General features: G+C 35.2%; 1 protein-coding gene across 6 annotated transcripts in view; it reads left to right on the forward strand.

Annotated features, from left to right (window-relative positions):
• The window catches only part of WRN (WRN RecQ like helicase), a 129,669-nt gene that overhangs the window by 55,307 nt on the left and 47,260 nt on the right, over window positions 1-27,102 (forward strand). For all 6 annotated transcript variants that reach the window (XR_011470731.1, XR_011470730.1, XM_070408353.1 and 3 more), the window contains 11 exons: window positions 774-849; window positions 2,360-2,427; window positions 3,326-3,434; window positions 4,012-4,080; window positions 5,430-5,512; window positions 9,854-9,960; window positions 15,329-15,516; window positions 18,614-18,788; window positions 23,061-23,242; window positions 25,416-25,517; window positions 25,797-25,889. Coding sequence is in view for 4 of the 6 variants with exons in the window: in XM_070408353.1 (XP_070264454.1) it covers window positions 774-849; window positions 2,360-2,427; window positions 3,326-3,434; window positions 4,012-4,080; window positions 5,430-5,512; window positions 9,854-9,960; window positions 15,329-15,516; window positions 18,614-18,788; window positions 23,061-23,242; window positions 25,416-25,517; window positions 25,797-25,889 (1,252 nt within the window). In the remaining 2 variants the exon portion in view is untranslated. The remainder of the gene's footprint in view (window positions 1-773; window positions 850-2,359; window positions 2,428-3,325; window positions 3,435-4,011; window positions 4,081-5,429; window positions 5,513-9,853; window positions 9,961-15,328; window positions 15,517-18,613; window positions 18,789-23,060; window positions 23,243-25,415; window positions 25,518-25,796; window positions 25,890-27,102) is intronic.

A 27,102-nucleotide genomic window follows, 5' to 3' on the forward strand; every position in this document is an offset into this window, starting at 1 on the left:
ATTTGTTTAGAGATGAGTTATCTTGATTCTTTTCATTGCTCTTTCTTGGCCACTCTGAGAGTAAAGTTAGCATATCTCCCTTGTGCTATGCAACGAGAATTTTGGTCAAAGATTAGGTGGAGTGGTAACTAAGATGAAGATTTTATTTTATCAATGGATTTCATTTATGACTGTAATCTAATTTCTGGTTACTATTAGTTGGTTATATTATAAAATTTGGATTGGTGTATCACTTGCTATGGTTGGGTCTAATGTTGATTTTTAGAGGGATAGCAAATTCCAAAATATCATTTTTTTTTTTACAGTGCTGGCAAAGCGTGAACCTCAATAAAGTTCTAATCCTTAGAATTAGGTAATTGTTAAGGTGTTTACCTGGAGTCATGACTGGTGCCCAGAGGACTAAATTGGTTGGATTTAAAAGACAGAAAATAGTAACCTTTGGTACTTATCACTATATTCTTTACAAGAAGCCAATGAAGTAAAACTTTTATTCCCTCTCACCGTATGAACGTCTATCTCTTACATAAAAGGCCCGTGGCCGTCACGACCAAACAAGCAGTGGCTCTCGCTGCTCGCTGCTCGCAGGGCAGGGCGGGGCGGGCATGAGCTACTAGTGGTGGAGAGCTAGGAGCTGCAGAGGGCTGCAGAGGGCGAGGGCAGGGCAGCAAGCTACAAGGGGCGATGGGCGGGGCCACCTGCTGAGGCAAGCGGAAGCGAGCTACTTGTGCGGGCCTCTAGTTTTAATATAAGTACCTATTTTATTTTATTTTAAGACCATTCAATACCAGGACCCAATGAAAAGCAAGTTATTTGCCTCAAGACCTACTTTGGCCATTCCAGTTTTAAGCCGTGAGTGTAATCTCAATTTGTTTTTTAATTTTTAATTATTATTGTCATTGATTCTTAGAGGGAGAGGAAGGGAGAGGGAGAAACTTCGATGTGAGAGCAAAGCATCCATCAGCTTCCTCCTGCATGCCTCCTGCATGCCCTCCACACGCAACTTGGGTGTGTGCTCTCTCTGGGAATTGAACCCGGAAAGCTTTTGGTGCATAAGACGATCCCACCAACTGAGACACACCCCACAGGGCTGTAAGCTCAGTTAATTAAATTGCATATTTATTATTTTCTTCACAAGAGAAAAAAGGCAAATAATCCATCCATTTAACAGTAGTAGTACAACTTTACTATAGTTTATATATGCTACACCGTATTTCCTATTAGTGCCTACAAAGTTAGTTTGAAGTAATATTTGTATAAAATTCATGTCTACCTAGTATACATTATTTTTATAAGCAAGGAAAATTGGCTTTTCTTACCATAGAGAGTTCTGGGTAGAAACTAGTTTTAATACACTAGTAAATGAATCTTAATTTAATGCTGACTTGTTTTCCGTTAAGTATGTATCCATGTGCCTATTTTGTGCATCTGATTGTCCATAGCATGCCGATGTTACAGAAATTCATAAGACAACTGTTTGAAGAACAATGATAATCTTATCATTTTAACATGTTTAACTGTATTAACATTGAAGGGGGCACATTTACAAGTATTATTAGAGATAATAATGAGATGAGGAACAAGTAAATTTGAGTAAAACTAATAAGAATGTCGATACCTACATTGGATATTTTTCTCTTCTGGGAATTTAAAATTGAATCCATGGAAAAATAAAAAATTATTCCTGTTGATCTTAAAATTAAAAAAAATTAACTGTCTTGCGTACAGAAAAGTGCATATAAATGTACAGATCAATGAATTTTCACAATTTAGGCACCTTGTGTAACTAGCACTCAGATAAGGAAGAATAGGTTGTTATCGGCATACTGGAAGATCACTTTTCCAATTGATTTTCTCCCTCAATATTTTATTAAAAAAATGTTTGAGGATGAACAATAAAGTTGAAAGAATTTTTTTACTGTGAATACCTGTATATTCAACATTTTAATATACTTTCTTTATCACATACTCATTGATCATCTCTCTACTCATTCCTTATTTCATCCAATTTTTAAAATGCTTCTCAAGGTAAATGTGAATATCGTTCCACTTCCCCCGGAGTACTTCAGCATATAAATCACTAACTGTAGTTAAATATTTATTTATTTTTCTCTTAATGTGAAATTTACATAAAAGGAAATGGTCAAACCTTAAGTGTATGTACATTTGCAGATCTTAAGTGCACATGTACGCATCCATGTAACTTACATTTAAAGTTCTAGGGTTCAGACATTTTTATATTGAAGCCCAAAATGTAAAATAAATTCTATTAGAGGAAGTGGAAAAATTAAATGGGTTTGAACTTGTCTCTTGGGTTTCTTGGTAGTAAAACAAAACAGCCTTTTGTGTTTTCACTCTCCAGGGTTCAGTGGAAAGTGATTCATTCTGTACTGGAAGAAAGAAGAGATAATGTTGTTGTCATGGCAACTGGTAAGTTGTGCTTAAGCAAATAACCTAATACTTAAAAAAATAAAACGTAAAGGTTTTTAAATGCCTGTTCTTTCATTAAACTTTCAGAATGCAAATAACAGTAGTCCCCCTTTACCCATGGTTTTACTTTTTGTGGTTTCAGTTACCTGCTGTCAACCAATGTCTGAAAATATTACATGGAAAATTCTAGAAATAAATAATTCATAATTAAAATGCTCACCATCCTGACTAGCGGGATGAAATCTCTCACAGTCCCTTTATCCAGTGTATCCACACTATTCCCCTGCCCGTTAGTCACTTAGTAACCGTCTCTATATAATTGGATCTGCTGCCACAGTATTGAAGTACTTGTGTCTCAGTAATCTTTATTTTACTTAATAATGGCCTCAAAGCATAAGAGTAGTGATGCTGGTAATGTGGACATGCTAGAGAGAAGCTGTAAAATGCTGCCTTTAAATGAAAAGGTGAGTATAGCACAATAAGATACTTTGAGAAAGAGACTACATTCACATAACAGGAGATTGTTATAACTGTTCTACTTTATTTTTAGTTATTGTTAAAATCTTACTATGTCTAATTTATAAATTTAACTCTATCATAGGTGTGTATGTACAGGAAAAGAGATTGTATGTATTGGGTTCAGTGCTATCCATGGTTTCAGGCATCCCCTGGAGGTCTTGGAACATATCCCCCATGGGTAATGGGGACAACTACAGGTGGCGTGAAATATAGAAGAGAGTGAACTGAGAGTAGATGCTTAAATTTATGCATGAATTAGCTCTTACGAAGATAGCATATTAGTAAGTGATCCTTTATCTCATTCAGGTGCATTGTAAGAAGAAATCAAAGTACGAAGGCTTTATTTTTATTTCAATGAGTATATTATTTTTATTTCAAGGCTATGGAAAGAGTCTGTGCTTCCAGTATCCACCTGTTTATGTAGGCGGGATTGGCCTTGTCATCTCTCCTCTTATTTCTTTGATGGAAGACCAAGTACTCCAGCTTAGGTAAGTAATGTTTTTATTGCCACATTATCACCTTTTTCTTCTCCTGTGAAGGAAAATTCTAATCTATCATGTATTTTAAAATCTAGTTCCCAGGAACAGATTACTATAAGTGCTACTTTATTTTTATAAGTAATAAATGACATGTTAGTGGAAGAACTTACCTTCTTAAGTTCTCTGTAATTCAAGGCTACCAGGTGGCCCCAATAAATGTTTTTTAAAACCAAACTTTATGCCAGTTTAAATTGCATATCTCACAATTCTGTTCTCTTTCTCTCCGTATGAAGTGTGTACATGGAACCCTATATTTTAGTTATGAAAAAATTTTAAACATCTTTAATTTGAGTTTGCAATCTTTTTGACAAACAAAAAACAAAAACCACCTTAACAAACTGCCTTCTAATATGGCCGTGGAAGGAATTTGTTTATCAAATTAGTAAGTTATAAAAAGAGCGAGGATTGCAAAGAGGAATGTATTTTTTAAATAATATTTCTTTATTCCTTCTCACTTAAGAATGAAGTTGATATTTGTAGTGTGTATGTACGTGGCTTCATTATGTGTGTGTGTTTTTCCTTATAGAATGTCCAACATTTCAGCTTGTTTTCTGGGATCAGCACAATCACAAAATGTTCTAAAGGATGTTAAACTGTGAGTAATTTATATGATTTCTGATCAGGTGTCTAGGATATGTGAGAAAATTTTGTACACAAAAATTTTTTATTTAACACATGAACAAAATATCCATGATTTTAAAATGTATTGTCTTTTTTATAGTGCATTTACAGAACTATTAATTTTAAAATCCTTCAAACTGAAAGAAATCTATTTTTAGTTCTCAACTATAATGTTAACATTGTAATCATGGGATTGTAAAATTTTGATTTTGGAAGAGAACTTGGAGAGTTATCTAGTTTTGCTCCATTTTACAGATGAGGAAACTGAGGTTCAAAGTAATTTGCCCCATATCACTCACTCAATGAATTAATGACTGAGCAGGGATTAGATTCTAGATCTCTTGCCCCACTAATCTCATTATGACATAATTCCTTACTAGAATAAAATTGTCAGACACACAGAGAAATAAGTGTAGATATATTAATATAAATATTTGTATATTATTATACAAACAGTAAACATGTATTTACTGAGTATTGATAAATGCATATAAATATGTCACTCAAACTCTTAAGATATATAGCATTACTGTCTTTATGTTTTTTTATGTTCCTTCATGTTCTTTCCTAGTTTATCCTTTACCCTTCATCCTAAAGCAGTGGTCGGCAAACTGTGGCTCGGCAAACTGCAGCTTGCGAGCCACATGCGGCTCTTTGGCCCCTTCAGTGTGGCTCTTCCACAAAATACCGACTTCTGCGCATGGGCCGAGAAGTTTCAATCGCACTGTACGTGTATGCCCACACGTGGTATTTTGTGGAATAGCCACACTCAAGGGGCCAAAGAGCTGCATGTGGCTCTCGAACCGCAGTTTGATGACCACTGTGGACCTAAAGCAAACCACTCTTCTAGTTTTTTTCTACAATACTTTTGTTTTGCTTGTTCTAGAACTTCATGTAAATGGAGTCAGACAATATGAACTCTTGTGTAAGACTTCTTTCATTCAGCCTTGGGAATTTCATAATGCCTTGGGAATCTTCCATGTTGTTGTATGTATCAGCAGTTTTTTAAATACCAATGGTATTTAAAAATTTTTAAGAAAAATCCTTATCCGAGGACATGTTTATTAATTTTAGAGAGTACCTTATCACTGAGTACTCCCTGACAGGCATTGCCAGCTTTTTGGTGATGAGTTGAAGTGAAATCAAAGAACAATATATACATACACACATACACACAATATTTAGTTTTTAGTAATTAGCATAATGTATTGTTTAAAAATTTATCAGGTATTTTGGTTTTAAGTTGTAATCTATTAGGCTATTGTTTTCTTTATTGTAGACTATTTCTTGTCCTATTTTTTGTTGTTTGTTTTGTTTTTATAGAGGCAAATACCGAATTGTTTACTTAACTCCAGAATTCTGTTCAGGTAACTTGTACCTGCTTCAGCAACTTCAGGCTGATATAGGTAAGTGATACAATAGGATATTTATTAGTATTTATTAAATAGAGCTACCCTTTAAAGTTAAACTTATGGATGGATATTGGATTTCACTTCTCTTAAAGTCTATTTTAAACACTAGAGGCCTGGTGCATGAGATTCGTGCACTGGGGGTAATGGGGTCCTTCAGCCTGGCCTGCACTCTCTTGCATCCGGGACCCCTGGGGGGATGACCGCCTGCTGGCTTAGGCCCAATTGACCTGGGGATCGGGCCCAAGCCAGCAGTCAGATATCCTTCTTGCAGTCCAGGGCTCTCGCAGTCTGGGACCTCTTGCTCCTTACTGACCGTCTGCAGTGGAGGCGGGAGAGGCTCCCGCCACTGCTGCTGTGCTCACCAGCCGTGAGTCCAGCTTCTGGCTGAGCGGCGCTCCCTGTGGGAGTGCACTGACCACCAGGGGGCAGCTCCTGCATTGAATGTCTGCCCCCTGGTGGTCAATGCGCGTCATAGTGACCGGTCTTCCGCCATGCGGTCGATTTGCATATTACGCTTTTATATAGGATTAACTCTTCCAGGAAATCTCTGACTCTCCAACTTGGTGTCTCTACTGTCTTATCCCATAGAAGACTGGAATTCCTTCTGCCATAGAAAGTACCGTGGGGTCCTGTATTATAATTACCAGTTTATGTATGTTATCTTCTGTTACACTCTAAACTTTTTGAGGAAAAAAAATTCTTATTTATATTTCCATGGTGCAGTATGTGGCACATAGTAGGCATTTACATGTATTGTTGAATGAGTATTGAGTCTTAGATTCTATGAAATTATAATTTTTAAAAAATATATTTTGAATCTAAAGTCAGTGAAGTGATTCTCTACCCTTGTTGTTCAAGAGAATCACCTTTCAGACTTTTGAAAAATATAGGATCCTTCCATTGTGAAAATTCTGATTAAATGCCTATGCTCGGGCCCTGGCATTTTTAGGTTTTCACAGGTGATTTTGATGTGTAGTCAGAGTTGAAAACCATAGTACCTTTGATTATTTGCCTCCAGTGAGTATAATTAACTTAAAAAATTAGATAATAAGTTAGAGCTTTTTTCCTAGAAAATTTAAATATAGAATTAGTCAAGAGCTGACACCATTTTTTTGTACTTAAAAATTTTTTTGTCTGTTATTTCTTTTTTGATGGTTAAGCTCAGCTATCCAAGAGTTGCTATCAAGGCTTCTATTGTAAATGCACATATTTCAAACATTCAGTAGAACCAACCAATATTAGTTTTCTAATATTAAATTATCCTATATAATAAAAGTCTAATATGCAAAGTGTCCAGTTGTCCTAATATGCTAAGTGCCCAGTCATCCAATCATCCATTCATCCAATCAAAGCATAATCCTATATAATAAAAGCCTAATATGCCAAGTGTCTGGTTGTCCTGTTGGCTGTTCAACCAATCAAAGCATAGTATGCTAATGATTTGCTAAGGCCGCTCAACTGCTCGCTATGACATGCACTGACCACCAGGGAACAGATGCTCAACATAACTGCTGCCTCTGGTGGTCAGTGCGCTCCCATGGGAGGGAGTGCTGCTCAGGCAGAAGCCCTGCTCACGAGTGCAGCCGCAGTGGCGGGAGCCTCTCCCATCTCTGTGGCAGTGCTAAGGATGTCCAGCTGATATCCCCCAAGTGCTTCCAGACTGCGAGACAGCACAGGCCAGGCTGAGGGACGCCCCACCCCCTCCAACCCCGAGTGCACGAATTTCCTGCACTGGGCCTCTAGTATGCTAATGATATGCTAAGGATGCTCAACTACTTGCTATGACATGCACTGACCACCAGGGGACAGACAGTCAACTGGTTGACCAGACGCTCCAACCTGTAGGTTAGCTTGCTGCTGGGGTCCAACCAATTGGGACTGAGCGAGATGGGATGGACATGCCCTGGAGCCCTCCATGGTCCCTCCCTGGCTGGCCAACCTCCTGTGTCCCTCCCCGGCCCCAATCATGCACTGGTGGGGTCCTTCGGCCTGGCCTGCGCCCTCTCACAATCCAGGACCCCTTGGGGGATGTTGGAGAGCCGATTTTTGCCTGATCCCGCAGGCCAGGCCGAGGGACCCTGCTGGTGCACAAATTTGTGCACCTGGCCTCTAGTTTTATATAATTATGTATTAAAATCATTTCACACAGGCAGAGTTTTCAACATTGCACTATCTCATTTAATGATTATTTGCATATAACTCTATAGGTAATTAACAGTTAACAATTTTTCTCATGGTATAATGAAAACAAATTTGTGTTTTTTTAGTATGTGTTAAATACCAACAGAAAAATGAAGGCAGAAAATAACACTAGATTAAATATATTGCCAAAAAGCACACCCATCAGCTGTTAAACTCCCTTATTGCAATTTGGTGTGTCTCTTATTAGGTTGTATGAAGTTCTTGTGAATATTTTACTTTAGATTAAGCCTAACTACCTTAGAGACACAAATTGCCTGGTTTTATAGTAAAAAGCTAGGGTCTGTGTCCATAGTGGTCTGGATGTATTTTGTCTGTTTTAGCATTTTCTTTGATGGAGTTAGTAATTAGCTCAAGTCTGTACTTAGATCCTTTGAGAGGTAGTTCTAATTTTTTATTTTTATTATTTGTAATGGATTAAATTATGAACACTGCAAGCATTGTGGCAGAATTCTCTGCATATTATAGATGAAAATGCTCTTTTTGTTTGCCTCTCAATGTTGAACAAAAGGTTGAGCATTCTTTTGGAAATATTTTTATTTGGCTTCTGTTTGCAGGAAATTGTAAAATGCTCACAAAAGTGAATATATTCAGAATTTTATTTGTACAGTAGTCTGACATTTAGTTAATCAGATTTTTTTATGATAAATGTTACATTATTTAAGTAGTATGGATTTATAACAGAAGCAGCAAACATAATTTGTAGGAGACTTCTTAAAATCAAACACATTTGTAATTGTCTTTTAACTTTGGAAATAAGGCTTGAGTGACAGGAATGCCAAAATGAAATATGTATAGGACTTGGTCAGACACTTGGACTTGCACATTTAAAGTAAAAGTTGGCAAAAGCTTGCCTAAACTCATTGTGAGGGACAAAGTTCAGCTTCATTAAAAGGTAGTTAGTCAAACCTGTAACTTTTTTAAAAATTGATTTTAGAGAGAGGAAAGGAGAGAGTGAGAGAGAGAGAGAAAGGGAGAGAGAGAGAAATCAGTGTGAGAGACAAACATCAATCTGTTGCCCCTCGCACATACCCTGACCCTGGATTGAACCTGTAACCCAGGTTTGTGCCCTGACTGGGAATTCATCCTGCTACCTTTTGGTGTACAGAACTATCCTGCAACCAACTGAGCCACACAGGCCAGGGCCAAACCTGTAATTTTAAGGAAGGTTTTAAAATAAAGGAGGAGCCACCATCTTTGTTTTAACCTAAATCTGGCTTATTTAGTTTCTAAAGCCAAAATAACTATAGTGGTAACATTGAATTTTCCTTAGGCACTCAATAGTAATCAGAGAATTTTGATGCTAATCAACCTACCTTACTCATATTTAGTAGGTTTCTTTTTTGCCTTCTTTCTCCTCCAACTCTATCAGAGTTGGTAATCTCAATGAATTAAATTATTTATTTGAATCTCTCCCTCTTCTTTTAGAATGATGAGCTCCCCAAGATCATGGATTGCATTTTATTAATCTTTTTATTCCTAGAAAAGTGTTTGGATCATAGTGAACATTTAATAACCATATAATAATAGTGATGATTTTTTTAAATTGAGATCTCTTTTGTGTCAGGCCCTGTTTTAGCATTTTATGTGAGAATGATCTAATTTAATCTTTAGAGTAACTAATAAATGTTAGGTACTATTATCTACTGTGTTTTAATACTGGCATTTCAGAGGAACTCTCTGGTATGAAATGTGACCAATCATGGGTAGTCATGCACCTAATCTCACTAGAAATGTGTTGATCTATCTTCTGATGGCTAATCGAAGAGATAAAGTTAAAAGTATTATCAAAGAAAAATGGAACAGCTCTTTTCTTGGGGGGTTACCATTACAGATGGTTCATGAGTGATAGTCTTGAAGCAGGTAATAGTATTTCATTTTTCTGAGGAATAATGATATGTAAATGTTTCCTCCATACGCTTTTTATCTATATATTCCCGCTCTTCTCAGTAATGATTTTTGGTGTTAGCTGATGCTATTTATGCTTGTGTTTTTGTATGAACCAAATAGTTTGATTTGATTACTTATTCTTTCTGTAATATATATTTTGAGTGAAGAAGGTAATATTGACTTAGATGAAGTTATTCCTTTTTGAACTTTATTTCCCCCACTTATTTCTTTTTCTTCTTTTACTAGGTATTACTCTGATTGCTGTGGATGAGGCTCACTGTATTTCTGAGTGGGGTCATGACTTTAGAAATTCATTCAGGGAGTTGGGTTCTCTAAAGGCAGCATTCCCGTTGGTAAGCTTGCCAAGTACAATGTCTTTTATATCATCCTCTAGTATTTGTCTCCTCATTTGCTAGGTTCCAGCTACCTTCTTCTTGGTTTTCTGCAATCATGCCAAGCATGCTCCTATGTTAGGGCTTTGTACCTGCTCTTCCCTATCCCTGAATATTTTCACCCAGGTAATTCACATAGTGTGATCCCTTAACTTCTCTCAGGTCTTTGCTGAAATATTACTTATTTAGGCCTCCTAGGCCACCATAGGAAAATTTCAAATTAACCCCTCCTCCAACATTCAGTATTTCTCATATTCCTATTAGGGAGGAGTTTTTGATGGATTGGTTTATGAAATCTAGAACAGTATATGACATATTGTGGGTGTTCCATAAATAATTGGGTAAATGAATAAATGAATCTGATGTGGAAGCTGATAATAGATAAGTAACTTTCTCCCACAGGTAGTGAGTAGAAGAGTTGGCCAATAGCTACACAGTGGGAAACTGCTAGTTTCTAAAGCAAACAATTTGAAATAAATATAAAACTTAGTTTCTGCCCTAAGATAGCTCATAATCCAGTAAAGGAGATTAGATTCATACCTATAAAAATAGGAGCAATAACACCAAACAATCAGTGTTATGTGGAACAGTATGAATGATATAGGAAGATCAATAATGTTAATGGTACATGTATAGAAAAAGAAGATATTTGTATGGTGAAAGTCAGTAAGCCAGTGTACCTTAGGACTGCTTTCTAGTAATTTAGAATGGTTTTAAAAAAATAAGCTTTTGGATGCTTCTGTAGTCCTTTCCTAGGCCTTTGAATCTAGAAGGATTGTGTTAGAGGAGTTTTAAATATTCTATGCAGCTCTTAAACACATTTTAGTGTTGAATTTAAGTCTTTTATTATGTCTGACTTTGGACTCCATTGGAAAATTTTCATTTCTTAGGATGATTCAGTATAGCACAGAGTGTTTGTCAAGCAATGGCTCCGAAATCTTTTTCCCCTAGTGTTTTCCGGAATCCTTTTTATTAGCTAAGTGGTGAGAAATGCCACCTGGTGGTTGTGGGACTCCCATTTTCCTCACTGTTCTCAGTGTCTTTTTTTTCTCTTTCCCACTGCAATTACACTGGGACAATTGGTGTTAACCTGCAATGCTTCACACCACATTATTTCAATAAATTAAAAAATAGCAAATAAATCACTAAACTGTTTGGTATAAAGATTCCAATTTGGAGAGAGTCAGAAGAAAGAGCACCTAGGCAGAAAGCTCTACATCAGTCTTAAAATCCCATCAAGTCCAAATAAGAGAACTTGTGAGATCCAGCAGACATGGTGGTTCTTTCCATTACTTTCTCTCCAGTCCTTTCACAAAGATCAGTGTATAGTACACACTCTGTAACTAATTGGAATGAATGAATGAAGCAGGAGAATGTTAACAGACGAGGACTGCCCGCAGCGGGTCTGCCTCAGACCAGCCCAAGTGTGTGTAGGAAAGATTTCACAACATGAGTCCGGGTGATTTTGAGATTACATTTATTAAAGCTGAGGTCAGTGAAACTAAGGAAGAGCTTGAGGTAGAAGAAGTAACAGGAGAGAGTAGTGCTTTGCTTTGGCTTCTTAGACACGTTATAGGAAAGAAGTGAGCCAAGGCAAGACTGCTGTTTGCTCAGTGGGAAGGTCATAGTGGAAGAAGTGAGCCACTGGGAACCACTTTTATCTCCCTGGCAAATCAGGGAAGAGAGGACTTTGGAGACAGGTTCAGGGGGAAGCCCAGGAGCTCCGCTGCTCCCCTGATTGTAAGTCTTGTGGGCGCCCTTAGATTTTAGGAGAAAGAAAATAAAAAGTTCATGTCTGAGAAGGTCCTGGGCGCACTCCAGAGAGAATCCACACTGGCATCCTTAGTCTTGAGGGTTTTTATCTCTCTTCCGTGGGTGCGAAATTTAGGGAGGGAGAGTTTCAGAAGAATATTCATCAGCTTTTCAGATGCGCTTATAATATGCTGATTCATCTGAATGAGCATATAGGGGAGTTCGGGATTATACTTTGGTTGGCTTTACTGTGTTACTTTTATCTTGGGTCTGTCTGGATTGAATCGGGTTTTTGTTATTTGTTCCCCAGACTTCATCTGTCCTTGGGTTTGGCTGGTACAACTGGCATTAATTGGGTCTCTGTTGCCTATCTCTCCAACCAGAGTAATTTAAGATATTTATTCTCTGGTTAGGGAGGAGAGGTAGAATCCATTTGTTCTCAAGTGTCCTTGGTCAAGGAAGATAAGGTTTTGCTGTCTGTAAGTTGTTCAAATTGTTTGGTTTTGTTAAATTATTTTGTCTCAGTTTCCCCATTCCTCTTGCCTAGGAATTTTCCTAGCTTCTTACTGTCCTACCTTAGTATTATGGAGTATAGAGTTAGAATTAGCAACATGACCCAAATTTAGAAGCAGATGGAATAGTTATATTCTCTGAGTCTGTAGTTGTATACCATTGAAGTATATATATGACTAAGTCATCCCTAAATTTATAGTCACAAGATTAATTTCTATTTTATTGTTTGTTTTAACAAAACTTGATACTTATTACCAAGGAAACATTTTTGCCAGCTTAAAGAATAAGAGTTTTATGAGTTAAGAACTTTATATAGGTGACAGTATAATTATCATCCAATCCAGTTTGCTTTTGACAATTAAAGGGTGCAAACTATTAATAATTATGTCGTGATGACAGCATAAACTGGGAGCGTCCCAGCAAACCAGGATGTATGGTCACCTTTCTCATAACCAACCTATATATTATTTTTAAGCTTTATCCTCATTTATAAATTTTAAATGTCATAAAGCACAACAAGCTTCTAAGAGGAAAGATTCTATTCATTTCTGAAGTGAATGTAAATAATTGTTGTTTCTTTAAGTTTAATATATTCCATTACTTTATTCTATTTTCTGTTTATGGAAGCAACATTCTTAATTGTAACCTTTTAGAACCTTAGAGACAAAAGACTGAATTTATTGTGATTTTTTTTTCACTGTTAGCAGGTCACTTGAGTAGGGATTTTCTAGTGGCAAATGGGAATTTTTGTTAGAAGAGAGTCTAACATCTTGTAGCGTTCTCTCTATTTTGATGAAAAAACTGAGGCCAGGAGAAGTTAGCCCTTGCCAAAGTCAGTGGCAAATCTGGGAGCAGTGCCCAGGGCTCTGGAGTTCTTGTATAGAATTCTTTTTACTTGTTGCAATAACAGTAATAGCTGAAACTTTTTGAGTGCTTACTGTGTACTATGCATTATGTTCAGGACACAATATGTTTTATTTTATTTGGGCTTCACAATAACTTCATGAGATTGTTGCTGTTATTTGTAGCCATTTTATAGATGAGGAAACCAAAGTTTAGAGAGTAAAACAAACAGCTCAAAATCTCACATTTAGTTAGTGGCAAAGGCAGGATCTGAACTCAGGCAACTGAGTCTAAGCCAGAGGTTTTCACTAATGTGCTGCTATTTTGCCTGATTTTTCTGTTAACTTCTTTAAGAGTTGTCATGTTTCATGCTCCTTTCCTTATTTTCAGACATGCATTGCCCATCCACTCATATAGTACTTAGGACCAAACTAAACCCTCTTTTCCTATAGTTTTTATCCTGGAAACTTCTTTCTTTATCTGTATATGCAGTTAAACAACAGGTATTTTATTAGTGCATTTATAAATTGTTTCAGTAAAGCACTTAAATTGATGAAAATGCTTTGTTGTTGTGTGGGTGAGAATGTGCATGTCCCAAGAATGCCTGATATTTAAACTTCCCTTGTTCTTAGTTTTATATTTGATATCAATATTTTTATTTTATATGTTTGATTAGAGAAACTAACTTCTTTATAAATTGGCCTATTCATCTCTAAACTGTAAGGCAGGTATTCTTTAAATTCAGAAAACTGTCTGATTATAAACCAGAAATTAATGAAGTTAATTTGGGGGTTACTGTTTTAAATAATTTAAGGATAGGGAATGCAAAAATGCTAATCACCTGGTCAAATTGGTTTTGTTACATTTTTTCCATGAAAAAAAAAAAAAAAAACCGACTCCCAAACCTAATTGATACTTTTTACATGAACTTTGAGATAATTTTTTATTAGAGCTATATTGATTGTAAAAGTAGTTTTTAGTTTTTAATAAATTATTTTTCAAATTCTATAAGTGCTTTTTTTTTTTTTTTTTTTACAAATTGCACATACATTTTCACTTACATAAAAGAGAATTGCTTACACTGAAATTTGAAGTAGATGTAGTGTATCTGAGAGCAGTTTTATGAGGATATTGGTAGCCCAGTTGGTTGGAGTGTCATCCTGATACACCAAGTTTGTGGGTTTGATCCCTGGTCAGGGCACATACAGGAATCAACTATTGAAGACCAATGAATGCATAAATAGAATGGAACAACAAATCGATGTTTCCCTCTCTCTCTTTCTCTAAAAAAAAGAGAATATTTTAAGAAAGTTGTATTCTTGGATATAGAACAGCCAATGATTTAGGAACAACTTTAAGACCTAGTCCACTTTTTTCTGAGTATGAAACAATAGCATAGTTGATTATAACTCCCTATGAGAATAGGGACAACAAATGTTAAATCTAGTTTCATGGGAGGTATGTTGTTATAACTTATTTAGCATTTCTGAAAGATTATGTATTCATATTTTTCCTGGTATGTGCTGTATCTCCAGCTTTGGCTGCTAATCCAGTCAAAACGTCTGTGCTAAGCTGAAAATAGAACATGACTTGGTTGCTCAAGGAATCAATTAATAATAGATGTTTCATTTTATGCATTTTTCTTATTTGTAGTATGTCATGATTTACTTAGTGAAATTGGAGAGAGGATATTCTGGTCATTGAGAGCTTTGCTTCTAGATCTGAGAAGCTATAAACCAATATATTTAATATCAGAGACAAAAAAGATTCATTGCTTTGCATAGTTAGATTTCCAGTGAATGAAAGAGTTTATAATTTGTGAATTACAGATTAATAAAAAACACGGCATAATAGAACCCCCATTTATAGCAGCATGGTTACAAATACATATAACAAATATTAAAAAAAATAAATGGAAAGGTAGATAGCTAGTAAGAAGCCTTAATTTTTAATAAGGCAAGGTAGACTACATTTTGAAGTTTAATGGATTTAGTATATTATTTAAATGATTCATGATTTTTAAAAAGTAAATGTATTTTAGAGGCCGAGAAACACATAAGTAGGAAGTTTCTTTTCTTCTCAAAAAAAGTTAATTTGAAAGTTGCATTTTTAAACACTACTTCTTCTGTCATTGTTTCACAGTGTCTTTGTAAAAAGGCAGTAGAATTTTTAGGAATTAATGACCTCTCTCTTTTTTGAAAAATTGATGAACTTCATTCAGGTTCCAATAGTTGCTCTCACTGCTACTGCAAGTTCCTCCATCCGGGAAGACATTGTCCGTTGCTTAAACCTGAAGAATCCTCAGATTACCTGTACTGGTTTTGATAGACCAAACTTGTATTTAGAAGTTGGACAAAAAACTGGAAACATCCTTCAGGATCTGAAGCAATTTCTTGTCCAAAAAACAAGGTGAGGATTTCATGGTTGATAAATTTTGGTAACTTTAAAAAAAAATTATTTTATTTTTCTACTATTTCTTTCTAATGTGTTCTTAACATACTTCAAATTCTACTTAGCTATGGTTCAAGTCAAGCGTGGCATTATATGATCAAAATAGTGACTGCGATAATTTTTGAAATAAGAAATGAATTCTAATATTTTTATACTTCAGGCTGTTGCTTGAATAGGACAAAAAAGATTCATCTTTTTTTAAAAGATTTTTTATATGTTTTTATTGATTTTAGAGAAAGAGAGAGAAAAAGGAAGGAGGGGGGAAGAGAGAGAGAAACATCGATTGGCTGCCTCCTGCACACCCCCCATTGGGGACCCAGGCATGTACCCTGACCAGGAATTGAACCCTCGACCTCCTGGTGCATGGGACCATGCTCAACCAACGGAACCACACCAGCCCAGTAGGACATACACTCTTAATAATTGACAAGTAAACACGTAAAAAAATGAGTCTTATATCTGAATTTTATCGATTTCACTAATTATATGACAAACTTGAGTTTTAGGGAATTTTGTAAAGTCATCTTCTAATAAACACTTTTGAGACTATATCATGTGCCAAGTACTATCCTAGGCACTTTATGTGAGTGACCTACCTCCTCCTCAGTGTTCCTTGTTGCATTCTCTACATAATTTTCAGATTTGTCATTTCAAAGCATATCCCCAAATCTTGGTGTTCTTTTCTGGTGGCTCCCTCTTGCCTGTGGGCTAAAGTCCGGACTCCTTAGCCTAACATTCAAGCCCATCCAAGATTTTGCTATTTAATGTGACAGTGGGTTTTCTGAAAGCAAGTCAAGGAGGATTTTGTACTTCCTTCTAAGTCCCCCAAGAAGGGTAATTGTAGCAGGGAATCATTGGGAGTCAGAATGCTTTCTACAGATCTTAGGCAAGTAGAAGTTTTCCTCTTAAGGAGCAGTGAGATGGAGGGTATTAAAACTTCAAAGTATTGCTTTTTATTTCCATTTTCTTTCCTTCATTTAATTCTGCCATTTTAAAAAAATCAGTATTCTCATTTTTTCTATTCATTGAGCTAACATGTTTCTTAAATTCTGACCTTGTTTTCTATATTCATGATACATTTAAATTTGATAGCTAAGCCTCTCTCACCTCCCTAATCTAATGGAAGATAGATTTTCCCCCTTTGGAAATTGTGAGGGAATAACAGCCTTTTAAAAAAGTAAACGACTTGGCAAAGTAATGAATCCTTTGGTATTAGACATTTTTACTCTTTTGTTTTTACTGCTGTATAAGTTCAAATTGTTATGTATTCTCCTTATTAAAAATTTAAAAAGTGACACAGTATTTGAAAAATATAGACACATATAAATTTCAAAGTACTTTGGTCTTCCAGTCTCATTCCTCAGTTGTAATCACCATTGATATTTTGTCATTCAGCTTTATAAACTTTTCTGTGTCTGTACTGTGCAGATATGCACTTTTAGTTTTCAGTATTATTAAATTTATGCAGAAGTAGTTTCACAGCAGATCCATTTTTTACTGTTTTTTTTTCCTTTAAGTATCTTTGCTATCTTTTCATAACAAGTTGTGTTTTCTTAAATTAGGGTCTTAATGTATAGGATATTACAATATCCACATTTTGGTTAACTATTTTTTTTTCTTAAAAATGTTTAAGTGAGATTTTTGCACATTAAAAAATAATTTCTAGAAGTAATAATTTGTATTTTATCTCACTCCATGAAGTTATGTATTATGAGTTTTTGATATGGAAGCCCCATTTGGTCACTATTAAAAATTTCTTTGAGTAGATTATTCAGTAATACTCTGTAATTACTCACTGATTTTCCCCCCTCTATTTATGTTTTTAATTATTTTGCCATAGTCCTTCTTGAAGGTTTTATGTGCATTTAAATGTTTTAAAAATATTTTATTGATTTTAGAGGGGAAGAGAGAGGGAGAGGGAGAGAGAGATAGAAACATCAGTGATGAGAGAGAACCATTGACAGGCTGCCTCCTGCATGCCCCCTACTGGGGATTGAGCATGCAACCAGGGCATGTGACCTGACCATGACCTCCTGGTTCATAGTTTGATGCTCAACCACCAAGCCACACTGGCTGGGCTACATTTATTTTTTAATGTTTGCTTAGTATTTTATAGTTGAATGTATATAATAATGAACATTTAGATTATTTTTCACTATTATACTTTTGCTATGAATATTTGTATATATGTGTCTTTTAGCCAAGGTGTAAGTAAATTTGTAAAATAAATTACTAAAATTGAAATTGTGTCAAAGGATATATGTGTTAGAAATTAAATAACCTTTCCTAAATCTAAAATAGAACATTCTTTTTATATTCATTAAGTCATCATAAATGAATGTATTTATGGAAGTGAATGTATTTATGGAAATGAATATATTAAGGAATTAAATAAGGTCTATGGAAATCATCATTTACACTTTTAGTAAATAAGCACAGGTTTTTAAAACAGACTTTCTAATAAATATTGTCTATGACAGTCATCGTCTCAAGATTACTAGTAAGTACTTCTTTGAACTATAAAAATGATCTTTTAATATTATAAGAAAGCTTTTGCTTTTTCTGTAAACATAGAAACTCAATTTTATGATCATAAGAGAGAATAAGAATAATGTATTATAAATTTTATTTGCTCTCCTATGTAAATATTTACTTACCTTATGTAAATGAAGACTAATTGTTAAACTAGTGCTTTGTATTTCCAAAAGTATGGAAATTGCATTTCCAATAGTTTCTAAGTTTTTATCAAGGCTTCTGCTTAAATAAATAAACTTGTCTCTCGTTTTAATTTGGACAAAAACTGAGTCAAAGGTGTTTAGGTTTTAACATAATTCATTTTCACATTTGACCCACCATAATGTTTTAGATTTTTATGTAGTTAAATATATCATTGTTTTCTTTATGCTTTCTCCTTTAAGTCTTTTACTAAAAGGAAAATTAAATTAAAATTTAATTAAAATGAAATTAAAATTTTAAAAAGGAAAAATTAAATAGATGAAATTTAAACTGGTCTGAATCATATATATATATTTGTTCTTATGCTCTTTTTCTTTAGTTCTGCCTGGGAATTTGAAGGTCCAACTATCATCTATTGTCCTTCCAGGAAAATGACAGAACAAGTTACAGTTGAACTTAGGAAATTGAACTTAGCCTGTGGAACATACCATGCAGGCATGAATAATAGTTCAAGGAAAGAGGTTCATCATAAGTTCATGAGAGATGAAATTCAGGTGAAGATTGATCATCATTACTCTCTATCCTCCATAGTAGTAACATATTCCTCTATTTACCAAATCCTTATTGAATGCCTTCTTTATATTGAGCATAAAACAGCTCTAATAAAGGGAATCAGAGTTTAATGTGGGAGGTAGCTATGTGAACAAACTATTACAGGGTATATTCATGTATGTGCTAGCAGCCTGTACATAGTGCCTAGGTGCACAGAGGTGGGGACGCTATCTGTTTATGTGGGTTAATAATGGGGATGGTCTACCCAGGAAGAAGCAATTTGAGTAGAGTCTGAACAAATGAATAGAAGTTTGTCAAGTGTGCAAGGCCAGTAAGTGAAGAAGGAAAAGGAAAATTGTTTATAGAATTCCAGGAAGGAGGGCTAGCATGTGCAAAGCCCTATGAAATGAGGGTGTAGGCAGTTGTAAATAGTTCAGAATGGTTGGAGAGAAAGAGAGTGTGGAGTAGGAATGGCTTAGAGTAAAGGTACAAAGGAAGGAGGAACTGTTAGAGACTGAGGAAAGTTGAGTGGGTTGGTTGGCCAGGTGGCAGAGGGCCTTAAAACTTACAAAGAGGCAGGCTGGGATTGGTGTGAAGTGCCTCTCCATTGTCCAGACTACTTTAGCCTTGTAATTTTTTACTTAAATGAAATTTTATATAATAGGTAAGGCAGGTTAAAGTAGAATAATTCTTATTAAAGTTGATGTGAGGGAGAAAGGGGTACAAGAGCCTCCTTATCTTTAAGACAGTCCTGTGGGCGTCGTATAATCCCCAGAGCTTTGCAGAATGAAGTTTGAGAACCGTCTATTCTGTGTTTCTGGGCAAGATATATATTATAGAAACATGAGATTGGTAACACTAAGTAGGTTTGATTTGAAGGAGAAAAACTGAAGAGAGGAAGGGTATCCATGAAGTTACTGTGAAGAGTTACAGTGGTTGAAGTTATGTAATAATTTCAAACTGTAATGATTGGAATCCTGGTTCCATGGGCGCCATACAGAATATTTGGAAAGATTTAAATTCAAGCCACGTTAGTAGGTTTTAAGTCAACAACTTCATCCTGTCAACATCATATCCACAGTCACTATAAGCCTGTGGGCCAGTCCTCCTCTCTATCCAGCTCTCCCTATTGTATGTCGTTGTTAACCACCCCAAAGCAGTATTGTTCAAACAACTTACCTCATGTCTGGTGTGTGTGCACTCCCTATAAAATTCTCTATGAATTGTCTTGTAATGCACATCTGCCTGAAAGTATCTATTCTCTTTCTTCCTCTTCTTTTTAGAGATATGAACAGCTATCACAACTGCCTAGAATAGAGATTTTATCCATATTCTTAAACGCTTATACTTTTATTTTATTATCTCAGGAGCTTGAAAATTGTCAGATAAAATGTATTAACTGGCCCTGGCTGGTTTGGCTCAGTGAATAGAACATCGGTCTGTGTACTGAAGTGTCCCGGGTTTGATTCTGGTCAAAGGTGCATGCCCTGATTGCAGGCTCAGTCCCCAGAGAGGGCGTGCAGGAGGCAGCCTATCAGTGATTCTCTCTTATCGTTGGTGTTTCTCTCTCTCTCTCTCACCCTCTCTCTTCCTCACTGAAATAAGTAAAAATATATTTTAAAAATGTATTAGCTGCTGCTTACTGAATCTTTACCATCAGTGTTTGAGCCATTAACTGACCATGATTTCATCTATTATGGTATATTGCTCATTGTTCATTTAGGTAAAAACATCTCCTAAGAGACATGAGAGAGTACAAACTTTATCTACATATAATTTGTTGTGTTGGGAGACTTGTTGGATGCTTCTGGGCTTCCTGCCAATATGCAGCTTCATTGAAATATTGCTCTTAAAATGGCTTTAAAAGCCTCACAACAATCACCAATCAAACCTAATACTGGAAGGGTATATGCATGTATGTGCTGTTATATTTTCCCTTTTTATGGCAGGATGTCACAAGTTTTTATCCACATTATGAAAATTAATACATTAATATTGATTGTGTCACCCTAGGCCAGTGGTCAGCAAACTGCGGCCCCTTGAGTGTGGCTCTTCCACAAAATACCATGTGCGGGCGCGCATGTACAGTGCGATTGAAACTTCGTGGCCACACTCAAGGGGCCAAAGAGCCGCATGTGGCTTGCGAGCCGCAGTTTGCTGACCACTGCCCTAGGCTGACATTAGGGTTTCTCTTGTGTCTGACAACTGGGCATTGTACTCCTTCTTTGCCATTATAAAGAATTCTAAAGTTTCACATAAGAAGTGAGAGTTCTCACACACCTTCTAAAGAGGATGAAAATACATTTCCTCATCTATATAAAATAGTTTGGTGCTTTTGTTATTGACTACTTGCTATTGAGTATTTATTGAGTGCCTATTGAATGTATACATATACAGAATTCTCAATATTCACACTCTGGTCTTTTTATAGTTGATTTATACTTTAGTATGAGCATAAAAGTAGAGCTCATCTTCCCGGCTCACTTCCCTGGCTCTTAATGTCTTGGACTGAGTGATCCTTAGAATCTTAGTATTTTCTATTTTATAATTGTAGAAAAACTTTTTTTCTTTCTGATTATTCATAACCCAATCTAACCACCTTTGGGTGTAGATTTGCATTTTTAGTCTATGATCATTCATTTTTACTTTTAATCCTAACTTTTAGTTTTATGTTCTTTTGTATTTTATTTGTGCTTTCAAGATGGCTTGAATTTCTTATCTTTCTGAAATGAGGTTGTGAATTAATTATTTGAATATATTTTATTGATTTTTTACTGAGAGGAAGGGAGAGGGATAGAGAGTTAGAAACATCGATGAGAGAGAAACATCTATCAGCTGCCTCCTGCATGCACCCTACTGGGGATGTGCCCGCAACCAAGGTACATGCCCTTGACCAGAATCGAATCTGGGACCCTTCAGTCTGCAGGCCGATGCTCTATCCACTGAGCCAAACCGGTTAGGGCTGAATTAATTATTTGGTAAAATATCTTGTATTTACACCTGAGAGAATAGGTTGGTCTCATCTAAGATTAGTATCGTATGATGAAAATTAAATCTTAAAAGTTCTCTACACACACACACACACACACACACACACACACACATACACACAAATGAAGTATATGAGATGATGAATGTCTTAAGTAACCTTATTATAATCATTTAACAATAGGTATGTATATCAAACCATCACATTATATATCTTAAACTTACACAATGTTAAATGTCAATTATCTCTCAATAAAGCTGGAAAAATTAAATAAGACATAACATTTAAAAAATAAAATTAGAATGATGTTGCTTATTTACTCTTAAATACAGCAAAATTGCCTACTCTTAATCACTCAAAGCTTTTTCTTAACATATTTCCATACCTATATTTATTTTTCTCTCACCTTTATTGTTCAGCATTTTCTTTTTATTTGCTAATGTTGGTCCATATTAACACATTTTTAAAGGTATTTTAATTTTTATCAGTTATGCATGTACATTAAGATCTAAATAGCTCTACACATCTACAATGAAAAGCATCAGCCCCTCATTCCTCCTATTTATATCTAACCTCATTTCCTATCAATATTAGTATAAAAATTTTGATTAGTCAATATATATTCAAATATATATACATAATTATTTATCTGTAAATGGTTTTTATTGCTAAGCCATGCAGTATATTATAGTTACTTTTCTTGCGCAACTTCATGTATTGTTATTAATACTTTTAAAAATCTTTATTTAGTTTTTTGTGTTCTTGTCATTAATTCTTCCCTTAAATTTCTCCAATTATGTAAATCTTCATACTACAATATATTAGCTGTTCTACTAGTTTTATCCTTTTAAAGATGCAGGGATAAATTCATGTTTTATTTTACCATTTTTAATGAGTCACTTCCTTTCATCTTAGAACAGTGTTAGAAAATATTACAATACTATGCAATTAGGTAAGGACTTTTGAAACTTCATAACACAAAAGTCTCATTTAATATAATAATTATTTTAAGATCCTCTTTTGTGACGTGTACTTATTGCTAAAGAGAAAAACCACTTTTAATTTTTATAGAGAGGAAACAAGTTCTAATTTATGATCACTGATCCTTAATCTGTAAATTGGTTGGGTAATCATTTAATCTGTAAGTGATTGGTTAAAATCATAATAAGTTCAGTTTTATGCCAAGGACTTTAGCTAATGAACTAATGATTCTTATTAAAAGGTAAAAATGTAAGATTTTAGTTCTGCTAAATGTTTGTCAAACTATGTTGTTATTTATTCTCAGTGTGTTGTAGCTACCATAGCTTTTGGAATGGGCATTAATAAAGCGGACGTTCGCAAAGTCATCCATTATGGTGCGCCTAAGGAAATGGAATCTTATTACCAGGAGATAGGTAGAGCTGGCCGGGATGGACTTCAAAGTTCTTGTCACCTACTCTGGGCTCCAGCAGACATTTGCTTAAATAGGTAAAAACATGTATTGCTTTCACACTTGCAGATTTTTTTTCTTTCTTTCCATATAAGTTTTGAAAGCATTTGAGGCAGCGTCAGAAATTTCAAGTAATGTGCTTTAAGTGCATTTAAAAAGAAACAGAGGACATCTAAGAACATTTGTGGTAAGTGCTGCCACCCAGAGGAGAGGACCTATTTTAGCCAGACCTTATTTAGTATGAAGAATTAACTAAATCAGGATTCTATAGGGAATGTAACACAGATCCCGTGTAATGATTTCCTAATATTGTGCACCGATGAGCTGTTTATTTTTCCTTGGGTGCTCTCAAGTTTTGTTTTTTTAATTTTGTTTTATTGCTTATAGTATTACAAAGAGTATTACATATGTCTCCTTTTTTTTCTCCCCTTGACCTTCCCCTGGCCTCCCCTACCCCCCAGTGTCTTATGTCCATTGGTTATGCTTATATGCATGCATACAAGTCCTTCGGTTGATCTCTTATCCCTCCCACCCAACCCTCTCCGGACTTCCCACTGTAGTTTGACAGTCTGTTCGATGTTGCTCTGCCTCTGTATCTATTTTTGTTCATCAGTTTATAATGGTCTTAATTATCCATAAATGAGTGAGATCATGTGGTATTTTTCTTTCATTGACTGGCTTATTTCACTTAGCATAATGCTCTCCAGTTTCATCCATGCTGTTGCAAATGGTAAGAGTTCCTTCTTTTTTACAGCAGCATAGTATTCCATCGTGTAGATGTACCACAGTTTTCTAATCCATTCATCTACTGATGGGCACTTAGGCTGTTTCTAGATCTTAGCTATGGTAAATTGTGCTGCTATGAATATAGGGGTGCATATATCCTTTCTGATTGGTATTTCTGGTTTCTTGGGATATATTCCTAGAAGTGGGATCACAGGGTCAAATGGGAGTTCCATTTTTAGTTTTTTGAGGAAACTCCATACTGTCTTCCATAGTGGCTGCACCAGCCTGCATTCCCACCAGCAGTGCACGAGTGTTCCTTTTTCTCCACATCCTCTCCAGCACTTGTCGTTTGCTTCTTTTACAAAATTGAAAGCAAGGCCCTCCCCAGCAAAAATATTATGACATGCTTATTGTGATACTTGCTCTATTGTGGTGGCCTGGAACTGACCCTGCCTGTATATGGAAGGGTGGTTAGTGGTGTCAAATGATAAGAATGTTTTGAATAAGACATCATTTGTGTGTTCAGACTTTGCAGAAATCAGTTAACTGGATTCCCTGCTGGTGTCATCCTTGAGAGTTGTACAGAGGTATTATTATCAGTCAGAAGTTCGGATAGTCAAAATATGAGTGAGTGAGGTCTGTTTAGATGACGATCAGTATTATCACCCAGATCTTATAGGTAAATCATTGTTTTCCTTTGAAATATCCAAAACATATTCAACTCAAACTTCTATTTATTCTTGGAAAGAATTCTTGGAAAGATGTGCAATATATTTAGGAGATTGTCATTATGTGATATCTGCTATTCGTAGAATTTCTTCACAAAAGACTGGAAGAAACAGTCAGGATGAGTTATAGCAGCATTAACTTAAAAACAAACAAACATGTCTTTGGCGTTATTAACCATTTAAAATAAATTTAACTTTATAGAAAACACATCAGTTTTAGTTGTTTGAGGAAGGAACTTCATTCCGATACTTTACTGGTGTCCCATAATAACGCCCTATAATACAAAGAGAAATCCTCTGAAGAGTTAAAAGGGATCTAATTTCATGTTTGGATCATGAACCTCGTTTAGTATTCCTTACATAACTGCTTTAGTTTCTCCTGTAACATAAGTGAAAAAAAATAACTTTTAACTGGGAAAAGGTGAAAATATATATATAGTAGAAGGATTACCCAAAAGCATGTAGCATATAAATCAAAATGAAAAACTTTAGGGTTTATAAAAATTTTTCAAAGATAGCTAAAAATTGATGCTTGGACACAGGTAGAATTCTTACAAAAATAATTTTCATAAAAAAATCAAAAATGCTTGCTTCTTGTGAGGGGCATTGACTGGCAAGGGGCACATAACTCTGGAATGATAGAAGTGGTCTTTGTCTTGATAGGGGTGTGGAGTGATAAAATAATAACTAGATAACTAAAAAGTAACAAAATCACTAATGCAATTTTACATATTCCTGTGATATTTTTAATTGACAGGCACCGCCTTAATGAGATACATAATGAAAAGTTTCGATTATACAAATTAAAGATGATGGCAAAGATGGAAAAATATCTCCATTCCAGCAGATGTAGGCGACAGTATGTATTATTTATTTATATCAATTAATCACATTGATTTATGGGTGGTGCTCTTTTAAGAAAAAATTTTGCAAAATAATTAGAAGTATTTAGAAAGAATATTTTGTTGGTGTTGAATATGTGCTGAATTTTTAAGGCAACTTTCTTTTTGCCTCAGTAAACTGAAGCCAAATAATGAGGTCCCAGGTGAATCAATTAATTCACCTCATTATTTTTAGCAATGAATTTAACATATATGTTTTTGTTCTTTTATTTAATTTTAAATCTTCTCTTGGGTAGACTCATCTTGTCTCATTTTGAAGATAAACAACTACGAAAGGCCTCATTGGGTATTATGGGAACTGAAAAATGCTGTGATAATTGCAAATTCAGGTAAATATTTCTTCTTCTAGATGAACATTCTAAAAGTCTATTTCTTTTGCTTTGCAAATAATTTTTAATTGAATTTTTGATGAATGATATGTATTATAGTTATTTATATATCATTATTTTTAAATGTATTTTTATTTCAGAGAGAGGGAAGGAAAGGGAGAGAGAGATAGAAACATCAATAAGATAGAAACATCAATTGGCTACCTCCTGCACCACCCCTTACTGGGGATTGATCCTGAAACCCCGGGCATGTGCCCTCAGCAGGATTCGAACTGGTGACTTCTCGGTGCATGGGTTGACGTTCAACCACAAGCTACACCAGCCGGGCATGTATTATAGTTTTTGAAAACAAAATAAAAAAAGATATTTAAATAAATGACAAAGCAAACAATATTAGAGTATTTTGCTTTATAAAAAGACAAACCAATAAAGTGGAAGACCTAAATCTAAACATAGCAACAGTTACATTAAATGTAAATGGTCTAAAACACCATTTAAAGGCTGACATTTTCAGAATTGGTTTAAAAATATGACCTAACTAAGAACATCATCAGAGGTAAATAAGGACATTACATGATGATAAACGGGCCAGTCTACCAATGTATCAGTCAGGGTTCTTCAGAGAAACACACACACACAAACACACACACACACACAGAGAACTTAAGGAATTGGCGTATGCAGTTGTGGGGGTTGGCAAGCTGGCAGGCTGGAAAGTTGGGCAGGATTTCTATGTTAACAATCTTGAATCACAATTCCTTGTTTTTCAGCAAAACTCAATTTTTGCCCTCTAATATCTTCATCTGATTGGATGAGACCCCCTCACATTACCAAAGGGAATCTCCTTTATTCAAAGCAACTGATTGTAAATATTAATCACATCTAAAGATAGTTTTATAGCAACATCTACATTAGCGTTTGACCAAACAATCAGGTACCAGAGCCTACCCAAGTTGACACATAAAGTTAACCATCATATTCAAGAACACGTAATCCCCATATGTGTATATATTTAACAAAACTGACAGAATTGAAAGGAGAAATAAAGAAATCCAAAATTACGGGTGACTTCAACCTCTTCTCTTGGTAATTAATAGAACTAGTAGACAAAATCAGTAAGAAGATAGGAGAAATGAACAGGACTGTCAACAGACTGGATCTAATTAACTTCTATAGAACCCTCCACCCGACAGTAGCAGATACACTTTCTTTT

The sequence above is a fragment of the Myotis yumanensis genome, unplaced genomic scaffold (assembly GCF_028538775.1).
Source record: "Myotis yumanensis isolate MYYU_CA2020_CCGP unplaced genomic scaffold, mMyoYum1.0.hap1 SCAF_3, whole genome shotgun sequence".
NCBI lineage: Eukaryota > Metazoa > Chordata > Mammalia > Chiroptera > Vespertilionidae > Myotis > Myotis yumanensis.